The sequence below is a fragment of the Piliocolobus tephrosceles genome, chromosome 11 (assembly GCF_002776525.5).
Source record: "Piliocolobus tephrosceles isolate RC106 chromosome 11, ASM277652v3, whole genome shotgun sequence".
Taxonomy (NCBI): Eukaryota; Metazoa; Chordata; class Mammalia; order Primates; family Cercopithecidae; genus Piliocolobus; species Piliocolobus tephrosceles.
The window spans coordinates 46,004,905-46,028,389 of NC_045444.1; the positions used below are offsets into that span (position 1 = coordinate 46,004,905).

A 23,485-nucleotide genomic window follows, 5' to 3' on the forward strand; every position below is an offset into this window, starting at 1 on the left:
ACAAAATCTTCTCAATAAAATTGTACTAAATGTTAGGGAGAAAATAACAGTAATGGAAGTTCCTTCCTGTATTTCTTAGGAAAAATTGTTGTTCCTGGCTAGGAGGCCAGGAACAATATTTATGGTCTTGAACATGTGTCAAAGACATGAATTACAAAGTGGATAAAATGGGATTCCTGCTTAGGCTTCCCTGAAGAAAATAACAAATAGTTCTCAAGATATATGGAGGACATGGGAAAACGATACAGGTGTTTGCAAATCCATAATCTGATGTGTGGAGAACATGTGACCAAGGGTAAAAGAAGTCAAAATGACATTACTTGGAAAGTATCTGACACCCTGCTTGTTTTTTTTTTTTTTTTTAAGACAGTTCTTTCTTCTTATACACTCCAGTATTTTCAGAGCAGAAGTGACAGCAATGTCAACTCTTTGGACATCTGCACCAAGTCTCATTCTGGCAAGGGCAGAACTATAAAAGACTTTGTCTGTCTGCCTGACAATTTCATCTCTCAGAAGGTAGAGGAACCGGTGAGGAAAATGGCTGCTCTCAAGTGAATTCTGATCAGTAAAAAAGGAACTGGTTGGAAATGTGGAAATACTGAGAATCTCAGGAGAGATGTTTTCATTATCTTCGCCCCCTCACAGAACTCCCACAGCTCTTTATTTAGATCTTTTCTTACTTCTCCTTATAATATTGTCACTTATAGACTTGTGTCTCTAAGATTGTCCCTTGAGGACTGGGACCACATCACATCATCTTTGTGTCTGCCAATGCTTGGGGCAGTTATCTTTTAAACAACAAGAACAAAAATCAATCAAATGTGTTTAGTTGGAATATGAGCATAGTGACTTGCATAATTTCAGGATAATGTGACAACATTCTTCAAGAATTTTTTTCTTGATCATAAAATGTTTTCATTGTTGAAAACTGGAAAAATTATTCAGGGAAGTATAAATGAGAAAATGCAAACTTTCTATAATCCTCTCACTTGATAAGCATTTTGCAGTACTTTCTCCTGGTTATTTATTTTTGAGACATTCTATCTCTTTGTCACCTAGGTTACAGTGTAGTGGCGTGAACACAGCAGCCACTGCAACCTCAAACTCCTGGGCTCAAGCAATCCTGTCTGAGCCTCCCAAGTGGCTAGGACTACAAGTGTGTGCCCCCACGCCAGGCTAATTTTTAAAATTTTCTTGTAGAGGTGAGTCTTGCTACATTGCCCAGGCTCGTCTCAAACTCATGACCTCACTCAATCCTCTGGCCTTGGCTTCCCAGTGTTGAGATTACAGGGATAAGCCACTGTGCTCAGCCTCTCCTTGGATTTTATACTTATTTCATACTTTTGATCATACTGTATCTACAGTTCTGTTCCTAACACTTTTTATTCACGTTATATCCTAAGCATTTTCCATGTCATTAAAATATCTTCATTTTAAAATGACTTCATATTATCTTGCATGTCTTTAGCATAACCACTGTCATTTAAAAAATAAAGCAACGTAGGGATTTTCACTGGCTACAAGTTGTAAGAATTGTGGTATGTCTGAGAAGTCAAAAAGGAAACCATTTCATCTGTAATAGCAAGATCCGGCAGGGCAGGGGAGCCAGGTGAAGTCCCAAGTTCTCCCTCCGGTTTTGGGTTTTATCCTGAGTCAACTGTGGTACATCTGGAAGGGGAGTTGATGATGTGGAGTGACCAGGGCTGACGAGGAAGAGTTAAAGCTGGAAGGAATGCTCAACCCAGAGAAGAGCAGAGACATGGAGTCACGTTTCCACACTTGAAATATGACTGACTCTGTGGCATCCTGGTTGGCAGCACTAGGGCCAGTAACTGGGAATTTCAAAGTCACAATTTGGACTCCTCTGCAAATAAGTTTGAGAGCTGTTCCCTAAAGATACCTGACTCGTGCCGAGTCACGTGGTCTGGCTAGGCGCGTGGTTTTCTCCCTAGCCGCCCCCAGCTTCCCTGAACCTTCAAAGTCACATTTCACATTTCAGTCACTCCTCATCTGACCAACAAAGCTCACAATGAAGGCGCTGCCAGCACAGGCAATAGCCTGCGCTCCAGTCTGAAGAGGAACCCCAAATTCAAGACCCCTGTGACCCAGCCTGTGTGCCCCGAGAGGCTAAACCTCAGCTCAGGGGCTTCCCGATGTCGGCTGCCGCGGGGTCTGGGTTTCCGGCCTGCAGAGCTCGCGTCTGACGGCTGAGAAACAAAACGCCCTCCCTCTAGCGGCTCAAGCGCGCACACTCTCTTGCCCTCAGCAGCCCCCGAGCGAGTCACCGGAGACTCTCTGGAGCCATTTCGCGGGGCTGGAATTCCTTCGCCCGGCGGAGCTCGGCGCGCACCCCTCAGCTGTGCCGAGGACCCTGCACTCGGGGCGCCCCGCGGCCACGTGACCGCCATCTGGCTCTCGGCCTGGACTGAGGGGGCTGAGCTCATCGCGTTGCTATTCGAGGGGCAGAGACTGCCTGGCCTTCCTCAAACCCTGAGCTCCCGGCTCTCCTCCCTCCTCCACCTACTTGACATCTCAGGCTTTTTGTGGAAGCGGCAGGGCCGTTGAGAGGTCGGTGACCTTTGTCCCAATGGCGCTGGCTCTTTTCCTTTTTGGCTACCCTAATGGAATGAGGATATAATCAGTCATATCTTAACATTCATTGAGCCCCGGCTCAGGCTGGGAGGCACTGCTTTTTTCCTAGTGAACGTTAAATCAGTATTTGTGGGATTTAAGCTCCAGCAGACAAACCTAGAGCCACTGGCCATGAAAGGTGTGGCGGTGGGGTGAAAAACGGGGCTTCCCCCTTCACTCCCTGGCTTTCCTCATCCCAGCCACTACGGGGGGGGGGGGGGGGGGGGCGGAAATACGTAGACCACAGAGCATCAGCCACACCCTCTTTCCTCGAACCCCAGAATTCCACTCCAGTCTCAGAGCTTTCAGCTAGGTGGGGTTTATCCCCAAAGGTGCCACAACCCCTCTAGTTGTATAGGAGCGGTAACTGTGAACCACCATCGCTGGCTCGATCCTCCCTTTTCCGTGGATTGGTGCTCCTGAGTGTGTTGACCACTTTCAGTACGTAACACAGCCAGATGGAGGGCCGCGGGCTTCAGCGGCGAGAAGCTACAAAATAAGGTGAACAAAATTGAAGGTGCCCAGCTGCCTGAATTCCATTTCTTTCTTACCTTTGGTCATAGGAAGGGCCACTTAGGTGTGTGGCTGGAACGCAAAGTGAGACCAGAGCTTACATTCTTAGCAGCCTGGGTTTGTCTCAAGAGGCCATGCTTCTCTCCTCCCTGACATCTTGCTCTCAGAAGCACCAGTTAGCATCAGAGGAATGTTTCCTTCTCTCAAACAGCCATCAAGTACCAGCGTTTTCTTGGCTCCGGCAAGTTAAGTGCTGACCCCTCCCTTATCTAACTCACCCCACACACCATCCAGACGGCAGGGGAGGCACCCAGAAATGGAGCGGACTGCATGTTTTCCTTGTCCACTCTTTTTATCACCATGACAGAGCCACTGGACGCCAGGAAATAAATACTGAACCACCACACTAAAACATTTACTTCACTTTGGGCAGAAGGAGCCTATTTTGCATGTTAAGTGCCTCCTCTAAAGCAGTCAAGTGAGGGAAAGAGGAGTTCTCGCTCCTCCGTGAATGCTGCATGGGAGCCTCCAATCGGGAACAGCTGAACAGGTAGCTCTGAAAGAGGACTGTGGTCATAAACGCATAGATAAGATCATTGAGGGGGGGAGGGGTGGTTCTCGCCCAGATGCTTCCTTACCACAGGTGGGAGGGCTGCTGCTAGGCAGTCTTCTTTGCTGAGCAGTGACAAGCAATGAAATAGTTGAGGGGTAGCAGCAAGAAAGGAGGAAGAAAACGGGTCTGGTTCTTTGGTCTTTAAAAACAGACCACTAGAGGTGTATTTTGGGCTGGATATTTGCCGGGCCGACCGTTGACGTGCTGAGTTGACGGTTGACGTCGCTCGTCATTACACAGATTTAAATAACCAGCAAAAGGGGGTTGGGATGGTTTTTCCAATTCTTTTCAAGGAAATGTATTTTGAGGATATATTGAATCTGACATAACTTTCAACTCACTTTCAAACCAATCTACTGAGCTGAAGAAAGAGATCAGAAATGAAACGAAGTTCTGATATACTTAATCTACTTAAAAAAAATGACAAGAAAAATAAAATTTCAGATGTTTTTTATTCAAAGGTTCTCAAAAGAAATAAAACAGAAAAGCTAACAATCTGATCAAATGTACAGTTCAAAAATGTCTTTTGGCGTTTAACAACAAGTCCTAGGAAAGAAAACTACAGAGTTATCTTGAACCGGACAAATAAGTTACCACTGGCAAGTCTGTGGCACTAGTAAAACAAAAATAAAAAATTAACTCTCTTGATCATATAGATATCTCTATGAAAATCTTTTTTTTTCAATCTGTACAAAAGGTCTTTCTTCATAAATTAATTTTTTTTATAATTTAATGGCTGTCTACTATGTGATGTTTAACTGATCTTTTTTTATGTACAGAGGTTATGTTTCCCAAATCTTACCCAGACGAGTATGGCACTTAGTTCAGACATTTCTAGCAGCAGATTTCCCCTCCCCTCTAACCGAGCTATCAAATTTCTGTCTTAACTAATGCAAAAATATCAAGTAGTGAGAGACCCAGGTTTATAACTGTACTAGGTACACAGAGGGTGCTGCGTTCAGTCTGGACTTTCACAAAGCAGTAATATTCCAGGGAGCATAGAACCAATAATACCACAACTTTAAAAAAATGAAACAAAAACAAAAACAAAAACACATTTCTCTTATGACTATGTAATTTTCACTAGAATCTACACTTCTCAGAGCAGCAAGGACTTTTGAAACTATGAAATGTCACTGACATCTATCATCAAATACAAGCATAAAATTTAAGAACTAAAAAATACTTGAAAGAAACAACTGCTTAGCCCTAGCTCCTGAGCTAGGAGGATTTGGTCTGTGGAAACAGGGAGGGCCAGCAACCTGTCCCAGCACAAAAGAAAATAGACTCTGAGGTAGATAACTGATCATACACAGCTGACCAGACAAGTACACAGTTTTGGAAGACAACTTAATTTACCATTGCTTTTAAAACATATGCAATTGCCTTAATAAAAGAGCTTTAATAACAGTGAATTATCTTATATGTACTAAAGTAGAAATAACTGTGTATTTATGAATCAGGAATTTCATAGTTTCAAAATTGGTTTTCTTTACACTTGAACACTTGTAGTGATGACGTAAAGTGTGGCACTGCTTGGATCCAAATCTTCCTTCATGCTTTTTTGTTTGTGTGTGTCCATACATCAATTAAAATTATAAAACCTAAATGCAAAGGTACAAAAAAGGCACATTCTCCTAACCGCAAACTGGTCCGGCAAAAATAAAGAGCACAGAAGATGTGATGCTGAGACAAGTTGGAGCTACTGGTTACTGGCTCTTCGGTCTTTGGTGAAGTTACCTTTAAAAGTGCCAAGTCATTTTTATTTTTCAAATTTACCTAATAGAGAGAGAGAGAGAGAGCTAGTAGCCAATCGTTTTGCTTCTATTCGTATCTCAGCTTATGTTTGAAGATAAATCCTTACTTTTAGCTTTTGCCACTTGGTTGCAATAGCAACATGTTTCGGTTTGCCAGATTTCAGGCATAATTCTCATTCTAAAGCACTATCATTAGTATAAAGGAAGGACAAAACATTCAGTGACTCCCCTCCCCCACCCCCCGTCCCCAACCCCAACCCCAACACTACCTACACTAAATCTAGTACATCAAGTTAGTTTTTTTTTTTTCCTGAAAAAAGGCAAAAAAGACTTTACATTGCATCATACAGCAGATATCCTAAATCAGTCAAACTATCAGAGGAAACTGTTGGCGTACAGCCTTACAAACAATTTACCCTAATAAAAGTTCCCCAGTCAGAAAATGTGTTTCACACAAAACATTTTTCCCTTCTTGCATTTCACTACCTTACACATTATGTGAAAAATCATTAAAAACACCTACTACATATTTAAAAAAGCCAAAATTTCAGCAACTTTTATTGACTACCTTTTAAAAGCCCTATGCTGCTGTTTTACAAGGCATAATAGACCAGCTCATTTGGTCAAAGCATTCTACATCATTAGTTTGAACTAACTTTTACTGAAACAGCTACAGCATCAAAAGAGTTAAGGCAAATTGGAATTCATAGAAAAGGATAAGACACTTCACACTACGTTGAAAGAAAGACAGAAAGCTAAGAAAAGAGACACTGACGGCAACACTGAATTACAGCAACACTCGCACTGCAAGCACAGAACACCATGGGTGAAGTCGGACTATTTAAACTTCAGAAAGCCCATTTCATACAGCTGGAAAAAAAAAACACAAATTAAACACAAAATGAACAAAACCACAAAAATCCGGTCATGCACTTGGATAAGTCTTCATGGTCTTTGTGCATACCCAGAAAATTGAAGTTTTCTTTTTTTTTTCTTTTTTCTTTTTTTTTTTTTTTTGCATCATAACATTTGATAAAAATCTTTTGTTTTTGTTTTTTGTTTTTGTTTTTTTACTAAAATAAACCTGTTCGGGGGAACAGCTACTAGATGAATTTAAGGGTTTTATGCACCTTATAGAACTTATAGCAAAAATAGTTTTAGTTGATTTCATTATAAATAACGTTTTCAAGAACCTGTGCAAAACTGTCAATAATTTCCTAAAGCACAATTGATCAGAAAAATCCATGATTGTTCAGCCTTCACACCCTTCTTCATGTAAGAACACCTTTCTATACATCTGGAAGAGAAAAATAAAAGACAAATGCTTTTGTAGATTTGGTGTGATACACTACAGAGCTTTGTAATCTATTTCTTGTTTTAAAGAGATACGTGTTTGAAAAAGGCTATGCGCCTCACTGGTGGTAGACTGATAAATGCAAACTCTGGAACTGACGGTTACTTTCAATGCCTGTCACATCCAGGACTTGCAAAATCCTTTATTTAATTTAGAGCCAAATTCATGTGGGTTTCTAAAGAGTGACTTCATGAAATCAAAAATACTATTATCACCAGGGCAATCCAGAAACCAGGGTATTCTAAGTTCTACACAGCTGTTTTATTATAGTCTGCATGGTAAAGTGAAAAGTTTTGAAATTTGTGGTTCAAGTGAGAGCTGGAAATACAATCTTTCAATCTAAGGATATTGACATTTATCTAAATTCATAATCAAGATGCTGCTACACTTGTAATGCTAGATTAAGCAACATCTTATGCTATGGGTCCTCTGGTTTCTGAGTATTAAAGTAATATAGGATGCTGTATTACAGGACAATTTTGGTACTTGGTGTTCTCTGATGTTACAGATTTTTATTTTTTTCTTTTTAGTGGGGAGAGTAGTTATACATTTTGGCTTCAGTATAAAGCATTCTTTTTAGACAAAATGATTAATCTTAAATTCATAAAATCACTGATTGTAATATTTCAACAAGACTGGATGCCTGGGCCATGATTAAAGTAGCATGATAAAATCTGAGTTATCTCAACCACCATTTTGATTTAAAAAAAAGCCCCATAGCTGAGCCCCCCAGTTATGGAGACCCTTCCCTCATACCTCACAGTTACTTATTGGGTTGAAAGGTATATGGAGAATGGTCATTAGATGTCTCCACAGCCACCTGCTGTTGACCACTTGCCTCCTACAACAAACAAAGCAGAATGGACGAGACACGTTAGTGAAAAAACCTCAGTTCTGCTACTTAGGCCTGACTGAATCCAACAGTCCCTTAAAACCAGTTACTCTTTAAAGTAAATTTCTTCACGTCATGCAGAGCTTTCAAGGTTAATCACTTCCCTAAGCAGCTGGCATGTCTAATAGACCCAAAGCACCTCCCATCCAAATGTTTATGACTTTCCTATTTTTATCAAGCTACAGTGTATCAAACAAATCTCTTACCCTTTTATCCCCTGGGGACAGATGTGATTTGGAATTCAGTATTTTCAGATTTTATAATCTGAAATGTGGTATGCATATGCTGTATATCATATAATGCCTCCAGTAGGGTCTAGGGCAGCACCTCATAAGCAAACATATTAATAGTTCTACACTGGAAGCCATGAATGAAGCAGCACAGTTAAGTGGGATCAAGATTTTGTCTCATCTCAGTTCAAGTTGGGTTTTGCGATAGGTCAGGTTTTATGCTAAAGTAGTTACAAAGATAATTTTTATTTTCAGATTTCTTTTTGAGTTTCAGACTGAAGATAAGGAATTGTAGGCTCTGGTAATTGTGGTTGTCAGTAACTGCGCAAACAGAAGTAAAATACTACTACCACCACCTCCAACAACTACTGCTACTACTGCTACTACTATCACCACTACCACCACCATCACCTCCACCACAGAGTCCTACGATCCTTTCCTGGAACTGGAACCTTTGGGATCTGCCTAATGGGCAAGATCAACTGGATTGATACATGTCCTTGAAATTTTAAGGATATTTAGCAGGAAAATGCTATGTTTTTCTCTTTAACCGTAATTTAAATGCTAGACTTCTTTCTTCCATATCAGTATCTTCCATAACAAGAACAGTTATCTAGCCATACTAACAGCCTCTGTAAAAACAGGTATGGTTTCTTCTTCATCCCTGGAGCAGTTTCAAAATAGCTTTCTCTTTTCCACTAAGTATCTTAACTACAACTGATTTCTTTTCATCATTATTAATTATCATGGATATGATCTTTAGTACTGGGACTGCAAACTCCAGATTTATCTTATTGTGTCCATAGTATCGTTTTATAAGAGACAAGACAGAACCTCCGATGCGTATGAAAGACACTATAAGCTTAGAAAATATTTCTGGGAGTCTTAGAGGTGTGGCCTGGATGTTGTTACCCTAATTTGTCATGATCATAGCTCACTGCAGTCGCAAACTCCAGGGCTCAAGGTTTCTTTCTGCCTCATACTCCTGAGTAGTTGGGACTACAGGTCCATGCCACCATGTCTGGCCAATTTTAAAACAATTTTATTTTTTGTAGAGATGGGATCTCGCTGTGTTGCCCAGGCTGGTTTCTAACTCCTGACCACAAGCAATCTTCCCTCCTCAGCCTTCCAAAATGTTGGACTTATAGGCATGATCTACCACATCTGGCTAAACGCAATTCTTTATCCAAATATTTGAAAATCTGGTAGATTTTTCTGAGTTCTATTTAATTTACCCATTTCTGAAACTACTTATAGCCAGAATGGTCACTGGATGGTCTCTACCAACCTCAACAGGAACTGCTGTCGTCTGCATGTGTGCATACTGTGGCAAGTAGGCTCCTTGCATAGCTGATGTTGCAGGCATGTACTAGAAAGAAGAATGAGATCAGAATGGGCAATGGTAAACTGAAAAATTTGGAGTACTTACGGGAATTGTGAGATGGATATAATATATTTGGAAATCTCAAAGAAGAAATTTAAATGGGCTACCTCAAATCTTAAATAGAGCATATAAATATGTCATATGGAAGGCAAACTGTTTTCTACTTTTTGAATCTGCTAAACTAAAAATCCCACGTTTCTTTGGATTTGCTAATAAAGTGAAGATAAAAAAGTTTATCATGAGTGAAGATAAAAAAGTTTGTCACTCTCAAGAATTCAGTATCATTAATGTGTGATTTTAGAAGATCTCTCCTCAAAGGACCTCATTATATTCTAGCAGCCCCCTAAACTAGTACCTAGTATTGTTTCTATAGGTGGAGCCCATCCACAGGGGTAAATGACTTATTAGACCTCTAACAGGTCACTGCATTAGGCAGCAGAGCCCGGCTTTTCTGACACTGACCGTCATTCTTTCCCAAAGGCAGGAGAAATTTCTAGTCAATCTCATTGGATATGTGTGGCCCTGGCTTAGCCTTCAAAAGAAATGGCTGCGGGTTTTGAATACATGAGGGGAAAACGCACCACCCTTTGTTCTTTTAAGCCACTACAGAATACAGGCTAAATTAAAATCCTGTGGCCATCTTACCAGCAAAATGCTAAGCATCAAACCTGGAAGCTGATCTGGTGCCAGCTCAACCTCATTATCCAAAGGAGTCCCCTGGACTTTGGTGAAATATTTCAATATTAAGATCATGATTCAATGCTCCCAAACTCCATAAAAGAAGAAATAAGCGAGAAATAATTTCCTGCTTTTACCATCTTTTGTTACTTTGTCTTTTGCTTCATGACACTGCCACAGGGACAGTGGTACTAGTTATATAAATGACAATAGTCATAAAAGGCTAGATGTGGCCAGGTGTGGGTGCTATATTCTTGTAAAGGAGAGATACCCAGAGAATAGACTTTCAGTTCATCAATTAATCAAGAAATAGCTGAGTATTTACTTTATGGAAGGTTATGTGGAGGGAAGAGAGGAGATTAGACATAATCTGTTATCATAGAGCCTGTCATTTGATAGGGAAGATACAGGCCGCATTAATTTACCCTCCTCTGTTTACAGAGACACATGATATTAATTTGCCACCTACTGTTCCGGTGCTGCCTAGTGACAGATGACTCATCTGCTGGGCCAGAGGGCTGATCATCGATGCGGGCTGTAGTGACATGGTGTGCTCCATTGAGGGAGTTAACACGGCACCCTGGAGAGTTGGAGACAAGAGTAAAATTAGACAAACTGAGGCAAGAGTCAAGATCCTGTAATTACCTTTTGCAAAGGAAATACCTTGGTTTGTTTAAGAATGTGAAGCAAAAACAACCTCCCTCAATCTTGCAAATGGCATCATAAACAGTTTCCTAAAAATCTTCTAAATTGCTCTTCCTGAGAGTTTTGTAAGAGCATTAGGGGAAATGATATCTTGGCATTCACTTCACAACAATCACTGTATGAAAGCCACTGGTCCCTCCTTTCCCTCCCTTTCCCTTCACTTCCTGTAACTGGAAGCAAGCTAGTCCAGCAGGAGGAGCTATCATAGGAAAAACAAACTGATTATCACTGCCTGCCTAGGGTTACAAAATGCTTTCTTAAAAAAAAAAATACTGGAAAAAAAAGGCAGTTGATGTTTTCTCCAGTCACAAAACAATGTATTATATTTAATAAGATCAGTACAGTATTTTGTTTAACAATGTTCTATCCAGATAATCGTTTGGTTCAATATCAGGTTGTTAGGATTGAGAGCACATTTCTTCATTCACTCAGTGTTTCTCAGAACTTTAACTTACATTTTGGCGCCTGTGAGGGAAGACAATTAAGATATGAATAATAATCTGAGTCCAGATTCTTTTATTTCATTTGAAAAAATGTTGGTCATTAAAACCACATTAAATATATTCAAGAAAATAGGAGGGAAAAAAAAAATCGCTTCTAACTCAGCCAGTCTAATACAACCACTATTAGCAATGTCAGGGTACTACTGCCAGATCCTAGCCTCTGTGTGTTTCTGTACAGGTTCAATCAGAGCCCATCAACAATTTCAGATCCTAGGTTTGTGCTCTTAACTTAGCATTCTATTCTAACCATTTACCTAGCTTATTGAAAAACTATCATTATTATCATTTTTTAAATGGTTACATTGATTGTATAAACCAAAATTTAATGAACTCTTTATTTCTGGACTTTTGCAATCACCTCATTATCTGAGTATTCTGACATGCTCTGTAACTACTAACATATGTTTTGGTATCACTGTACCTGGCATCCCTTAAATACAACTGTAATTTATTGATAATTAGATAGACAATCTAGGACACAGTTAGGTGTACAGGCACTTTAATTCTGATTTAAATCAGGCAGTTTAAAGCTGGGTGGGGAAAGGTAATGAATCCTCAGACAGCAACCTTCTGCGTACATTCCTAATGTCTCCTCAAAGATGTTAAGCTCAGATACGTGCAGTCTTTTTCTCAAATGTTGCCAAAAAGAAAAAAGATATAGATGTGGGTCAGAGATAATGTTTGTCCTTAATACATTCTGTTAGAATTTTTTTTTTTTTTAACATGCATCATCAAAAAGCATGTGGTAACACGGAAATGACTCAGAAGCCTAGAAGATGGAGGAGTAGCTTCCTGCTCTTTTTTCTCATTCATTGGCACCATCTGTAATAGGAAGTCCTCAAATTCAAAGTAGGTTGATTTCCAAGGATTCCAAAATAGGGTAGCATGGAGTATCAGGGACATAGATTGCTACGGGCATGTGTGGATCAGTGCATGTATATTACGTATATTATGTACACATGTACATAATAAGGGTGGGTTTAAAGATGTGTCTATGTGCACATGGTATAGATCTGTATGTGCATATATCACACAAAACACATACATATATCAGAAAGCGCCTCTCCTATGTCATCACCTAAACATGCTTTATCTGCTTCTTAAAGGTCATCTCAGCAATTTCTCATTCAGAACCTGTTATCCCTGGATTGCTGTTTCATACACATGGTCTTACGTTGCAGTATCCACTTTAAAAGGTATCCCAAGACAAATTGCTGTCTGAACATAAGGCCAAGAATAGAGTTCTTTTTCTAAGCAACCAAATCTGTTTTTATTTTACACATATTGTGAACCATATTGCTTACCAGGATTCCCATTTTGCATCAGTTACTAGAAAGCTTAGAGCCAAATTTGTGATTTTCTCATGTGAACATGCAGGTAACTGTGTTGGACATCCTTAGCCTTATTGTAACTTTGTTCTCCATATGTATTTTTCAATTTTCAAACCCTTCTTCCACAAACTAGATATTCCACAAACTTGAAAAACACATAAAATACACTATATAATAAGGTAAAGTATAACTCACTCAATAAAAAAATGGGACATATATGAATGCTCACGTGATTAAGAAATCACATTTGTTATTTACCAAATAATGTGCTACCACTTTAGTATTTATAATCTCCATAGAAATGCTAAGTAACACTGATGAAAATCTTATCTTGGTTTTGAACTTTATATCTGCATTAAACAGAATGTAAAAAATGAGAGTTTTATCCCAAGTACTATTAAAAATGTAGCCTCTCAATTGAGTGATCTCTGAAGAGCTGGTATGAATAAGAAAATGGTGCCCTGCCTCAAATATGATATATTTTAAGTTCTTATAGAAAATTTAACTTAATATCTTCTACCAAGTTGTTTTATGACAAGGATGAGAAGAAATTTTATAATGAATTTGTACACTCTCGTATTCCATGTTTAAAATTTCCCAAATCCTATACCACCCTTGGCAAATGGTTTTAACCCAGAGAGAATATACACATAACTTACTTGTAAAATACAAAGTCATTAAGATGAAAAACTTACAGGGTGCTGTAGAATATATGGTTGAGGTTGCATCCAAGAAGGACTTTGCACCTAGAAAAGGGAGGATTTTGAAAGAAATATTTATTTTCATTGTAAAGCTTACCTATTTCTTTAGAACTCTTTTTAATCATGTTAAAAATCTACAGAAAGAAAACAAGGAAACAATACTATCAATGATTAAAAAGATTAAGGCAGTTAGAATTCTTGGCAAACTGGTCACTCTGAATAGGATGAAATGATTATTTAGAAACAATTTCTATTTGCCCACTCAAGAAGTAATTGTTGAGTATCAGGCAACAAAGAGAAAAAGAGGAAAAAGACATGGGCCCCACCCCCAAGAAATTTACTATCTATGCAAGGGAGATAAACACAGAAATAACTCAAATAAAGAGTGAAAAGTGTTAACAATCAAGGTATGAACTAGGTGCTTTAGAATTACACATGAATGACGATTAATTCCAGCACATCTTATTAGAAGTTAACCCTTAAAGTATGTGCTTATTTAATACAAATAACAAAATTCAATTTCTCTTTGATACCTAGGACATTAGTGTTAGAAATCTTGTATTGTGGTCAACAATTTCTAGTTAGTGCAGAAAATAAAAATCTGAAATTCAGATTAAGGAAATTAAACTTCAGTAACTAGATTTTGACATCTACAGTCAAATGGGCATCCACACAGTAGACCCTCTGAATTGAGAAATAAAGATGTGAGAGTCAGGTTTTGTGGCAGGAAAGAAAGCATGTGTAGTCTGCCACTCAAGAGAAAAACATATCAGCCCATTTCTTGATGCCCAGAGCTTTCCAGGGTCTATGTAATTTTATTATAAGTTTCGGGTTCCAATTCTTAACAACAAAACCCTCCTGCATTTTATCCCCTATTGTTAACTTCAGAGGTGCAACAGAGAGGATATGGGGAAGAGTCATGGGGGAAGAATGTATTGTGATTTACCTTGATAGCAGAGCCCCGATACTTGTTTTCTCTGGTTTCCTTTGCCACCTAAGGCAGACCAAAGTTAAGTGCTTCTGCCTTGTTAACATTTCAGTTATCTGGACTGTAGCCTTTCCCCATTGGGGTTGGTGGTTTCTTGCAGCTGCCAATTTCTCAAATCCAATTGCATAAGCTTATGGTGGTTTAGTGGAGAAAGGCCCACTCCAACACGAGTGCAAGGCCCTCACTGGATATATGATGGGAAGGCAAACAACTCCCTATAGACCCTAATTTGGGCCAGATGCCCCCATTTTTTATATGCTTCAGTGGTCTTAATAATCTAATAGCTTATAGCATTACATGATTAGGGAGGTATGACATCTAATTTTCTTTCTAAAGCAGCAAATCAGCTGCCGTCAATTTCTATTCCTCAATTTTCTAATTATAAAATGGGAATAATAATGTTTTGTAAACTCTTTACTATTGGTTCTTAACCTCTTTAGGGTCATGGAGCCCTCTGAAAACCTAATTAGGGAAATAGAACATTTTTCCCCACTTAATTGCACATACACAAGCAACATTTTGCAAACAACTTAAGGAGTCACAGACGACTTAAAGCTCATCCACTGACCCTACTAGGCCCTGAACTTATGGAGTTAACAATCAGTCTTAGAGGCTATGGCACTGAGTGTCAGGCAATACAATGAAATTCCTATGTATCTTAGAGAAATGCAGAATGCCCAGGAGAGGAAATAAGGCCTTTGAAATATGTTGTTTCCAGTTAGCTATATCAAATCTATTACTGACACTGATCTCCTAATTTTTATTGTACAAAATGGTTCTGTGGCCAAAATGCACACTGGTTTTATATTAAAGAGGGAAAAAGAGGTGTTGGAGAAATGTGTTAATAGCTGTAATATCTATAGCAACATAAATTCAAATTAATACTTATAATCTTTCATTTGCCTAAGAATAACTTACACTTGCCCCTATTTTTAGTAACATATAAATGACAGAGGTTTCCAAGTTCAGACAGTTAAGAAAGACTACCTTTTCATACCAGGCACAGGAATTGTTTATTAGGGAAGTGCACTAGAGCAGATCTCACCGAGTCTTATACAGTCAAGGAAAGGATAGGAATCCTAAATCTAAAACAACTAAAGAGGCATTAAATTAGTCAATACTACACCCAGCAGAATGAAGCATCAGAATAAGTAACGTAAGAATTCAGAGAGAATAAAGAAAAGAAAATGAGTGATAACTCAGGGAAAGGAGGCTGTAAGAGCTTAGAAGCTTAGGAGACTGTGAATGATAATGTCAACCTTCAGTTTTAGTGCACCTAATTACTTCCATTATTCAAAACCATTTTTATGTTTTTAGACAGAATTAGTTACATGACATTGCTTATTTTGGCCAATTCATTATTTAAAAGTATAACTAATATACCCTTATTATCAGCCACCTAATCCTGCATATTAATAATAATCATAGCTAACATTAACTGAGTGATAACGATATGCGAGGTCCTCGGCTGGGCTCTTTATACAGTCTCATTTGGTTTTTATAATTCTCTCAAGACTACGAGATAGAAACTATTATTATCCCCATTTTAAAGATGAGGAAACTGAGGCTTATAGAAGTTAAAATAACACAACTATTAGATTACATATTGTAGTCCCCTAACCCCAGAAATTAGGACTACAACATCTAATTGTTTAAAAATCAATAATACACAAAAATTTAGTCACACAGGACCCCGACGGTCAACAAAAGGAAACTCTGTTCCCACATGTCTGCAATTGAACTCCATTACAAGGTTCCTATCTTGGGCCCAGGCAGTAACCCTGTTAGAGGTTTTCTGACACAGGAGGAGAAATGCATGTACACTACTGGCTTCATGGCAGACAGGAGCTACCTTTGCATTCAAATCAAATCAAATCTTGAAATACAAGGCACTTCAAGAGTTTTTGTTTCTAAGTTGGGAATTTCTTTTAAGGTAAAGCCTCCCACGCAATAACCTAAACAGGAAGTCCCATTTTTGCTTTTATATTTTTGCCTCAAATGTCAGCTGCATTGCTCACTTAATGCTACCTACTAGAGACACATCTTTGTGTATTACCATGTTTACTTGTTCTTTTATCAGTTCCTGCTGATGAATAAACAAAAGCAAGGGTACACACCTACTTTGTATTACATCTAATGGCAATTATCTTAAGTTTCCATTTTTGGGAAACATGGTGTCCAAAAGCAGGGCTCCTTGGTGAAGGAAGTGTTTGGGTTCATTCCAATTCCAAAATGCTATGATTCCAAGGACTGACCACTGACAACCATTTTCCTTTGCTTTACATTCTCCTATACATAATAAATCATCCTGCCAAATACGAAGCAGCTCATACTAAATTGGGTATCCAAGCTGCATAATATTTGACTCAAATTTCATAAATGCTCAAAATTTTAAGACACATAAAAACGTAGCAGAGATTCATGGTCCACAAGTGGTTATACTGCTGATGAATCCTAAAGGTACAAACCTGGTAGGCAGATACAGGAGATGCAATATAGGGTGTAATAGAAGTTTGAGTGATCATTCGGTTTGTAGCAATACTGTATGGTGAAGGATAAAATCTAGAACAAACACAAAAGCCTTTATTAAGTAATCCTTTAAATAGAATAATTCATGGAACAAATGTCTAATATTTTCCACCTTCACATTTTCATTTTCCCTCAAGCCATTATGGATTTATCTTAATGACATACCCGTTCTGTATAGCAGCTGTGGTTGGGTCGTAAGTAAGTGTCATTCCAGCCTATGGGAAAGAGAAGAAATATGAACACTCATCTAGAAAGGCATGAATTAAAAATTCTATTTCTAGCCAGGTGTGGTGGTGTGCACCTGTAGTCTCAGCTGCTGGGGATGCTGAGGTGGGAAGATCCCTTGAAGCCCAGGAGTTCGAGGCTGTAGTTAGCTATGATTACATCACTGCACTCCAGCCTGGGCAACAGAAGGAGACCCCTGTCTCTTAAAAAAAGTGGGGGGTGGAATTTGTACTTAAGAGTCTAATAGCATTTGTTAAAATTGGGAGTTTCTGTTAGTCAAAATAACTATAAATATGGTAATTAATCTCTGGACTTGCACTGTCCCATATGATAGTCATGAGCCACATGCAGCTATTTAAAACTACATGAAAAATCGATCTCTCTAGCATACTAGCTACGTTTCAAGTGCTCAGAGAGCCACCTGTGGCTGGTGGCTGTTATTGGACAGTGCAGATTCTAGAACATTTTCCCCAGACATTCTTGAATCAATATATTATTGTTTTTAAAATAATAATTCATGGAAAGTCAATAGAGAGAAATGGAAGTCCAACATTTTATTAGGAAATTGAGAGTTTTAATTAAAAAAGAAAACTATTCAAAAGAGAGGTTAAAAAAACCTCAACTCAATATATACATATTCATAGTATTATTTAGGATAACTTCTAAATATTATAAATATAAACCCCTCTAAGAAACCATGACATAAGAAACCCCTCTAAAAAACCATGCCAGCCTGGGCAACATAGTTAGATCCTATCTCTAAAAAAAATTTAAAAAATTAGGCCGAGCACGGTGGCTTACGCCTGTAATCCCAGCACTTTGGGAGGCCGAGGTGGGCGGATCACGAGGCCAGGAGACGGAGACCATCCTGACTAAAACGGTGAAACCCCGTCTCTACTAAAAATACAAAAAATTAGCCAGGCGTGGTGGCAGGCGCCTGTAGTCCCAGCTACTCGGGAGGCTGAGGCAGGAGAATGGCGTGAACCCAGGAGGCGGAGCTTGCAGTGAGCCAAGACCGTGCCACTGCACTCCAGCCTTGGTGACGGAGCAAGACTCCGTCTCAAAAAAATAAAAAAAATAAAAAATTAGCCAGGAGTGGTGGCATGTCCCTGTGGTCTCAGCTACACAGGAGGCTGAGGTGGGAGGACTGCTTGAGCACAGGAGTTTGAGGTCGCAGTGAGCTATGACCACACCATTGGACTCCAGCCTGAGCAACAGAGACCATGTTTCTTCCTTTTTTTTTTTTTTTTTTTTTTTGAGATGGAGTCTCACTCTGTTGCCCAGGCGTGAGTACAGTAGCATTATCTTGGAACACGGCAGCCTCTGTCTCCCAGGTTCTAGCGATTCTCCTGTCTCACCTTCCGGGTAGCTGGGATTACAGGCACACACCACCATGCAGAGCTAAGTCTTGTATTTTTAGCAGAGAGGGGGTTTCGCCATGTTGGCCAGGCTGATCTCTAACTCCTGATCCCAGGTGATCTGCCCGCCTTGGCCTTTCAATGTGCTAGATTACAGGTGTGAGTCACCGTGCCCAACCTAGAGATCCTGTTTCTGAAAAAAACCCCAAAACCAAAAATACCCCCAAATCACTTGTGTTTTTTTTACAGCAATTTAGAATGCTCTTGTACTTCATGTGTAGCTAGCTGATAAACACAGCTGTTTCCACCACCTATTGGTCCATCCGGAGAATCACTCTGTTATCACCATATATAATGAAAAGAATTTTAATTTGACATCATTTGAATTATAATGTACCAAAAGGAAGATTTAATCCTGGCACCTATTTCAGAAGTGTGCAGCCAAGTCAAGATGCCTTTTTGTGTTACTTTCCATGTGGGCATTCAAGATCACACACCCCCCACTAAAGTTTCAAGAAAGGACTTACAAGTCTCACCTCTCCTTCTCTATGCCATGGTCTTCCATTAGGGATGTATTTGTTTGGGTTCTGTCTCTTTTTCTGTCCTCCATCAGCAAACTTACACAATAAAGGTTCTGTGGGGGCTAAGTAAACAGAGAAAAATAAAATGAAACCACAATGATATGTGTATGTGGATGACAAAATGTATTACAAAAATAGGAATAGTGTTCATGCTATAAGGCAAAAGTAGTTCACTCAGACCTTTGTAAAACTGTCCACGGTGAAAAACATAGTGCAGAAAAACATACTAGTTATTATTTCTGAACATTTAAAGAACTATTCTGAGGAAGCAAAGGAATCTTTCAAATCACTTTCATGCTTAAGAGCAGACACATTTCTTTTGGTTTTGGGCCCTCTCCAATTCCACCTTTGGACCGTCACCAAAATAATCTGCAAATGTCAATAGGATTGTGCCATCCTCCCCTCCTCTCCCAACTTAAAATGGTCCCTTAGCTTCCCATTATCATTCCTAAGAGGGACCCTTCACTTCTCCCAGAGAAAACAAGCCGCCTCTACACTGCTCACACACATATTTTCATTCACAATTTGTAACAATTGGTGAGTATGGTGACTTGTTTGGTGTCTTGTTTCCCCTTCTAGACAATAAGCCCCATCAGGGCAGTAACACTGTTTTGTCTATCACTGTATCCCCAGTGCCTAAGTGTCTGGACTTTGTAGTTGCTTATTACATCTTGGTTGCATCAATGAATGAATAGAAATAGGTCTCATATGTTCATTTTTGGGATATGTCAGTGAAGACGACTATTGTGAGAAAGCTAAAAATACTTGTCCACCCTATTTAAAGGTGGTCTTTAATCATACAAATGGGTATTGCTTTACTATATATATCACTATATATATAGATATGTATATGTTACTATATTACTTACAATATACTTATATATTACTATATATCTATATATTTATATAAATCCTTCTTACAGAATCCATGAGGCCAACACAGAAAAGCAGAAGATGTAGAGGCTATTTTCAAGGATATATACTCATTAGAGTTAAAACAAAACAAAACAAAAGTCTACAGACAGCATAATAGGGTACCAGTGACTTTTCCTTTTCTTTGCTTTTCTGCAATGGAAATAGCAGTGTATTCCCAAAAGTTGGGCATTTTTCCGTGTTTCTAGTTAATGTAATCAAGGCAATCACACCTTCCTGTCTGGTCCCACATTCTGTCCTTTGTCTACTGTAGAACCATGATTACTACTTTCAAGTTCTGTTTCAAAGTTAAATAACCATGAAGAGAAAAATATTACTTGTGGAAAATTTACTCCTTTCTCCTGTGCCTCTTATTATCCTAATTCATCTCTTATTTTATTTCACGATTACCCACCCACTAATGATAGGGTGGAAGCAGTAGTATCTTTCAACACTTCTCTGCCAAAAAACAAAACAAAACCAAACAAAAAGCCCAACTGTAACTCCTTCTTGGTGAACTGTCTGGGCTGCTGCCTAGCACTCCCTTCTTTTTTCCCTGGTGTGAACCACTCTGGAGGGATGGGTTGGAATGCCAACTCACTTCTGAATGACAACTGGGCAATGGGTATGAAGAGTCAGGAACAAAAATCTTAGGTGTTTGGTGAGACTATCAGCAAGCCTTGGCCCAGATCTAGAGAGGTTTATCCACTGACATTTGAGGTTGTAAGATGTTGACTCCACATAATCTCGTAGAACAAGAGAGAAGATAATAAATTCGGTGGTGCTGGCACACAGTGGGTCTTCTCTGAAAAGAGGTGCTTTTATCTAGAGGGTTTATGAAAACTAGGTCCTAGACTGAAATTTAACTTTTTTTTTTTTTTTTTAAAAGAAGTTACTTGGCTCAGCAAGTGATCCCAACTGGCTGTTCTTCTTCATTAGCATAATTTCTTTCAGGCTGGACTCATTTTAGAAGTTCAGTGCAGGCCACCTAAACAGGCAGGTGTGAATAAAAGCAGGTAAGCAGCCAAACCCTGGTGCCCACCTAACCTCAACATGTGCTGAATGACCAAGTGTCCCTATCTGTGGATAAGGTGTTTCTAACACATTTTCCTTCATCTAGACTCCGGCCTGTCAAAGAAAAATAAATCTCAGGTGACAATAAAGCCTGCTAAAAATGCATAACAATGAGGTAAACATCAAGGGAGCGATGACATGTTTGCAAATAGATCATTTAAAATAAACAAATGCAAGAGGATATAGCTGCATCTTTCAAAAACAAATTATATTTACTACATGATTCTATGCTGTCATTAAGCTATTTTTTCCCTTCCAAAAGCAAAAAGGGAAGCAGTTACAACAGTTTGTATACTGGCAGGCATTCCATATCTTAGGAAAACAAGCTTTTTAAGAATTACAGCCAGTAAAAATGACACATTTCTGAGACAGTTGCTGGCTGCTTGTTTCAGGGAAATGGGAGTACCCCAATATTCCATGTGAAGCAATATAAAATTCTAACTCTTTTAAATTCCCTTTAGTCTATTTAACCACCAAAATTTTAACTCAGTGTCCACTATGTGCCAAGCACACAAGAGTTGGGGATACAGTGGTAGATAAAATAGGGTCCTTGCCTCCTTGGGCTTGCAGTTTAATGGAGAAGAGAGTGTATCTAATCTCATGAAAACCCATTCAGTCATTTATGGAACACAGCATTGTTTTTTGGGGTATTTGTTTTCAATAAAAATGCTACCCAGAAGCAAAATACTTTTGATGCAGAAAGTACTTTCTTTGTGCTTCTTTGTACAACTGCTTTGACCGTACTTCTTTGACAACTGCTGTTCTATTTACTTGAATGACATTATTAGAAACAGCTTCTCCCTGTAAGTTCTTAATGTTTTATTCATTACAAAGATTGTCCATGTGCCCTAGGAAAGCAAATTACATGAAGATTTAAGAAATTTTTAGGTAGTTTAGGTGACAAAAGGGCCTGATTTATTGTAATTGATATGTGGTCTTACCATGATGTTGAGCAAGGGTTAGGTGATCTCCGTTAGAATTTTGGGTAGGAAAAACAAAACACACAGATGTCATGACCCACTTATTTTTAAGCGTGTGTGAGCTTGTTACAAAATGAGAGATCCTCATTTGGTCAGCATTTCCTGTGGCTTCTACCAAACCAGCAGTAGTCCCTAGTTTGCCTTATGGAACCAAATATACAGGTTCCAGGTTGAAGAATCAGGAGATCCTACGTGATGGTAGCTTGTTCTATAGAGCGGACCTTTCAGCTGAACTCCAGTTGTTTTTTACAAGGGAGAGATACTGGAAGACTGACATGCAGAAAACGAAGCGCCATAAATACTAGTCATATGACTTTTAGTGATAGGTAAGTTTGGCCAAATTAACGTAAAAATTGATATGTAACTGTCAATCTTCTATATGCATGGTTACTTTTCCAGATTAGCAACTTTTTACCTTATTCTGCAAAGCAGTGATTACAAAGAACTCTGACAAATGTTTTGTGATTTAAGATGTATTCCTGTATTAAAGTACTATAAAAATTATATAACCTACCCTTAAATCAACTGATTTTGCCAAATATGCAGAGCATTCTAGGTTAAATTTCCCCTTAATTAGTTGTGATCTTTTAGGTTTGTAAAGGGATTCTCATTCTCATTACCCAAAACTAAAGAGTTATCTTCCTGTTCATCAGAACCAACAGGAACATGCATCTCCAGCAGCTTGACAACTGCAGTGTTACCTTGAGCATTTGTTAAAGGCCCCCGGCAACACTGCAATGCAAACACTGATCTAATATTTTCTGGCATCTCTTAAGAGCCATCTAAGGTAATCGTGTTACTGGATTCTCCAAAGTGCTCTCAACAGAGCTTTGAGAGTGGGATGGTCTCTTACACAAGCTTGATTTTGTGGTACTAACAATCCTTCCCGAGAGACTGTGAGCTCCATGCATAAGGCTCAGGCTGACTTGCTGCCCACCTCCACCGAGTATTTTCCTTACCGATCTTCTGAAACTTAACTCTACAGTGATTTGCGCTCCAATGTCTTTCCTAGATATTTGTACTAAAAAATCACTTCTAGAATGCCGGCTTTGAGTAAGCACGGTAGCTCATGATGAGATCTGCAAGTCCTCCTCACTTATCAAACAGCTTGGAAGGACTTGGAGCTCTCTAGAGTTTGTAACAGAACGGATCTTTTCCTCAGCAGGTTCTAATGAAGGTCTTCTCCATGCTTTTCCCTGTCAGATGCTGACAGCAGTTAACAGCTGGAGAAACTGCCACTTCCAAACTTCCATCTTTCTAGTTATGCTGTATTTCATCCTAATCAAAAAACTGTAAAATGTAAACTGCCCTTGATAGAAGCTTCTCCATCCATTGTGGAAAACTAGTTCACGCAGCAACTGTAATTAGCTTCCTTTCTGATAATGCTGGCTACTTTCAACATTCCTCAACTCACAAAATACAAGGAACTAGCTGCTGCTTTTAAAACATTTCAACAAGGATCCAATAAATATTATCTATATTTTATGGGCACAACATTGTTTCCTGTTTTAGCCCTCTCCTTTTCTAACTGAATTCTGTTGACCTA

General features: G+C 39.0%; 1 protein-coding gene across 9 annotated transcripts in view; it reads right to left on the reverse strand.

The window, feature by feature from the left end:
- Nucleotides 1–4,190: 4,190 nt before the first annotated feature.
- The window catches only part of RBMS1 (RNA binding motif single stranded interacting protein 1), a 214,866-nt gene continuing 195,571 nt past the window's right edge, over nt 4,191–23,485 (reverse strand). For 6 of the 9 annotated variants that reach the window (XM_023217366.3, XM_023217365.3, XM_023217368.3 and 3 more), the window contains exons 7-15: nt 18,920–19,035; nt 16,975–17,024; nt 16,749–16,842; nt 14,239–14,286; nt 13,287–13,337; nt 10,522–10,632; nt 9,279–9,359; nt 7,625–7,709; nt 4,191–6,811 (exon numbers count right to left, since the gene is read on the reverse strand). In XM_023217366.3, coding sequence (XP_023073134.1) covers nt 7,632–7,709; nt 9,279–9,359; nt 10,522–10,632; nt 13,287–13,337; nt 14,239–14,286; nt 16,749–16,842; nt 16,975–17,024; nt 18,920–19,035 — 629 coding nt within the window. In that variant the 3' untranslated portion in view covers nt 4,191–6,811; nt 7,625–7,631. The remainder of the gene's footprint in view (nt 6,812–7,624; nt 7,710–9,278; nt 9,360–10,521; nt 10,633–13,286; nt 13,338–14,238; nt 14,287–16,748; nt 16,843–16,974; nt 17,025–18,919; nt 19,036–23,485) is intronic. The other 3 variants (XM_023217369.3, XM_023217371.2, XM_023217370.2) reach the window with 3 other exon arrangements.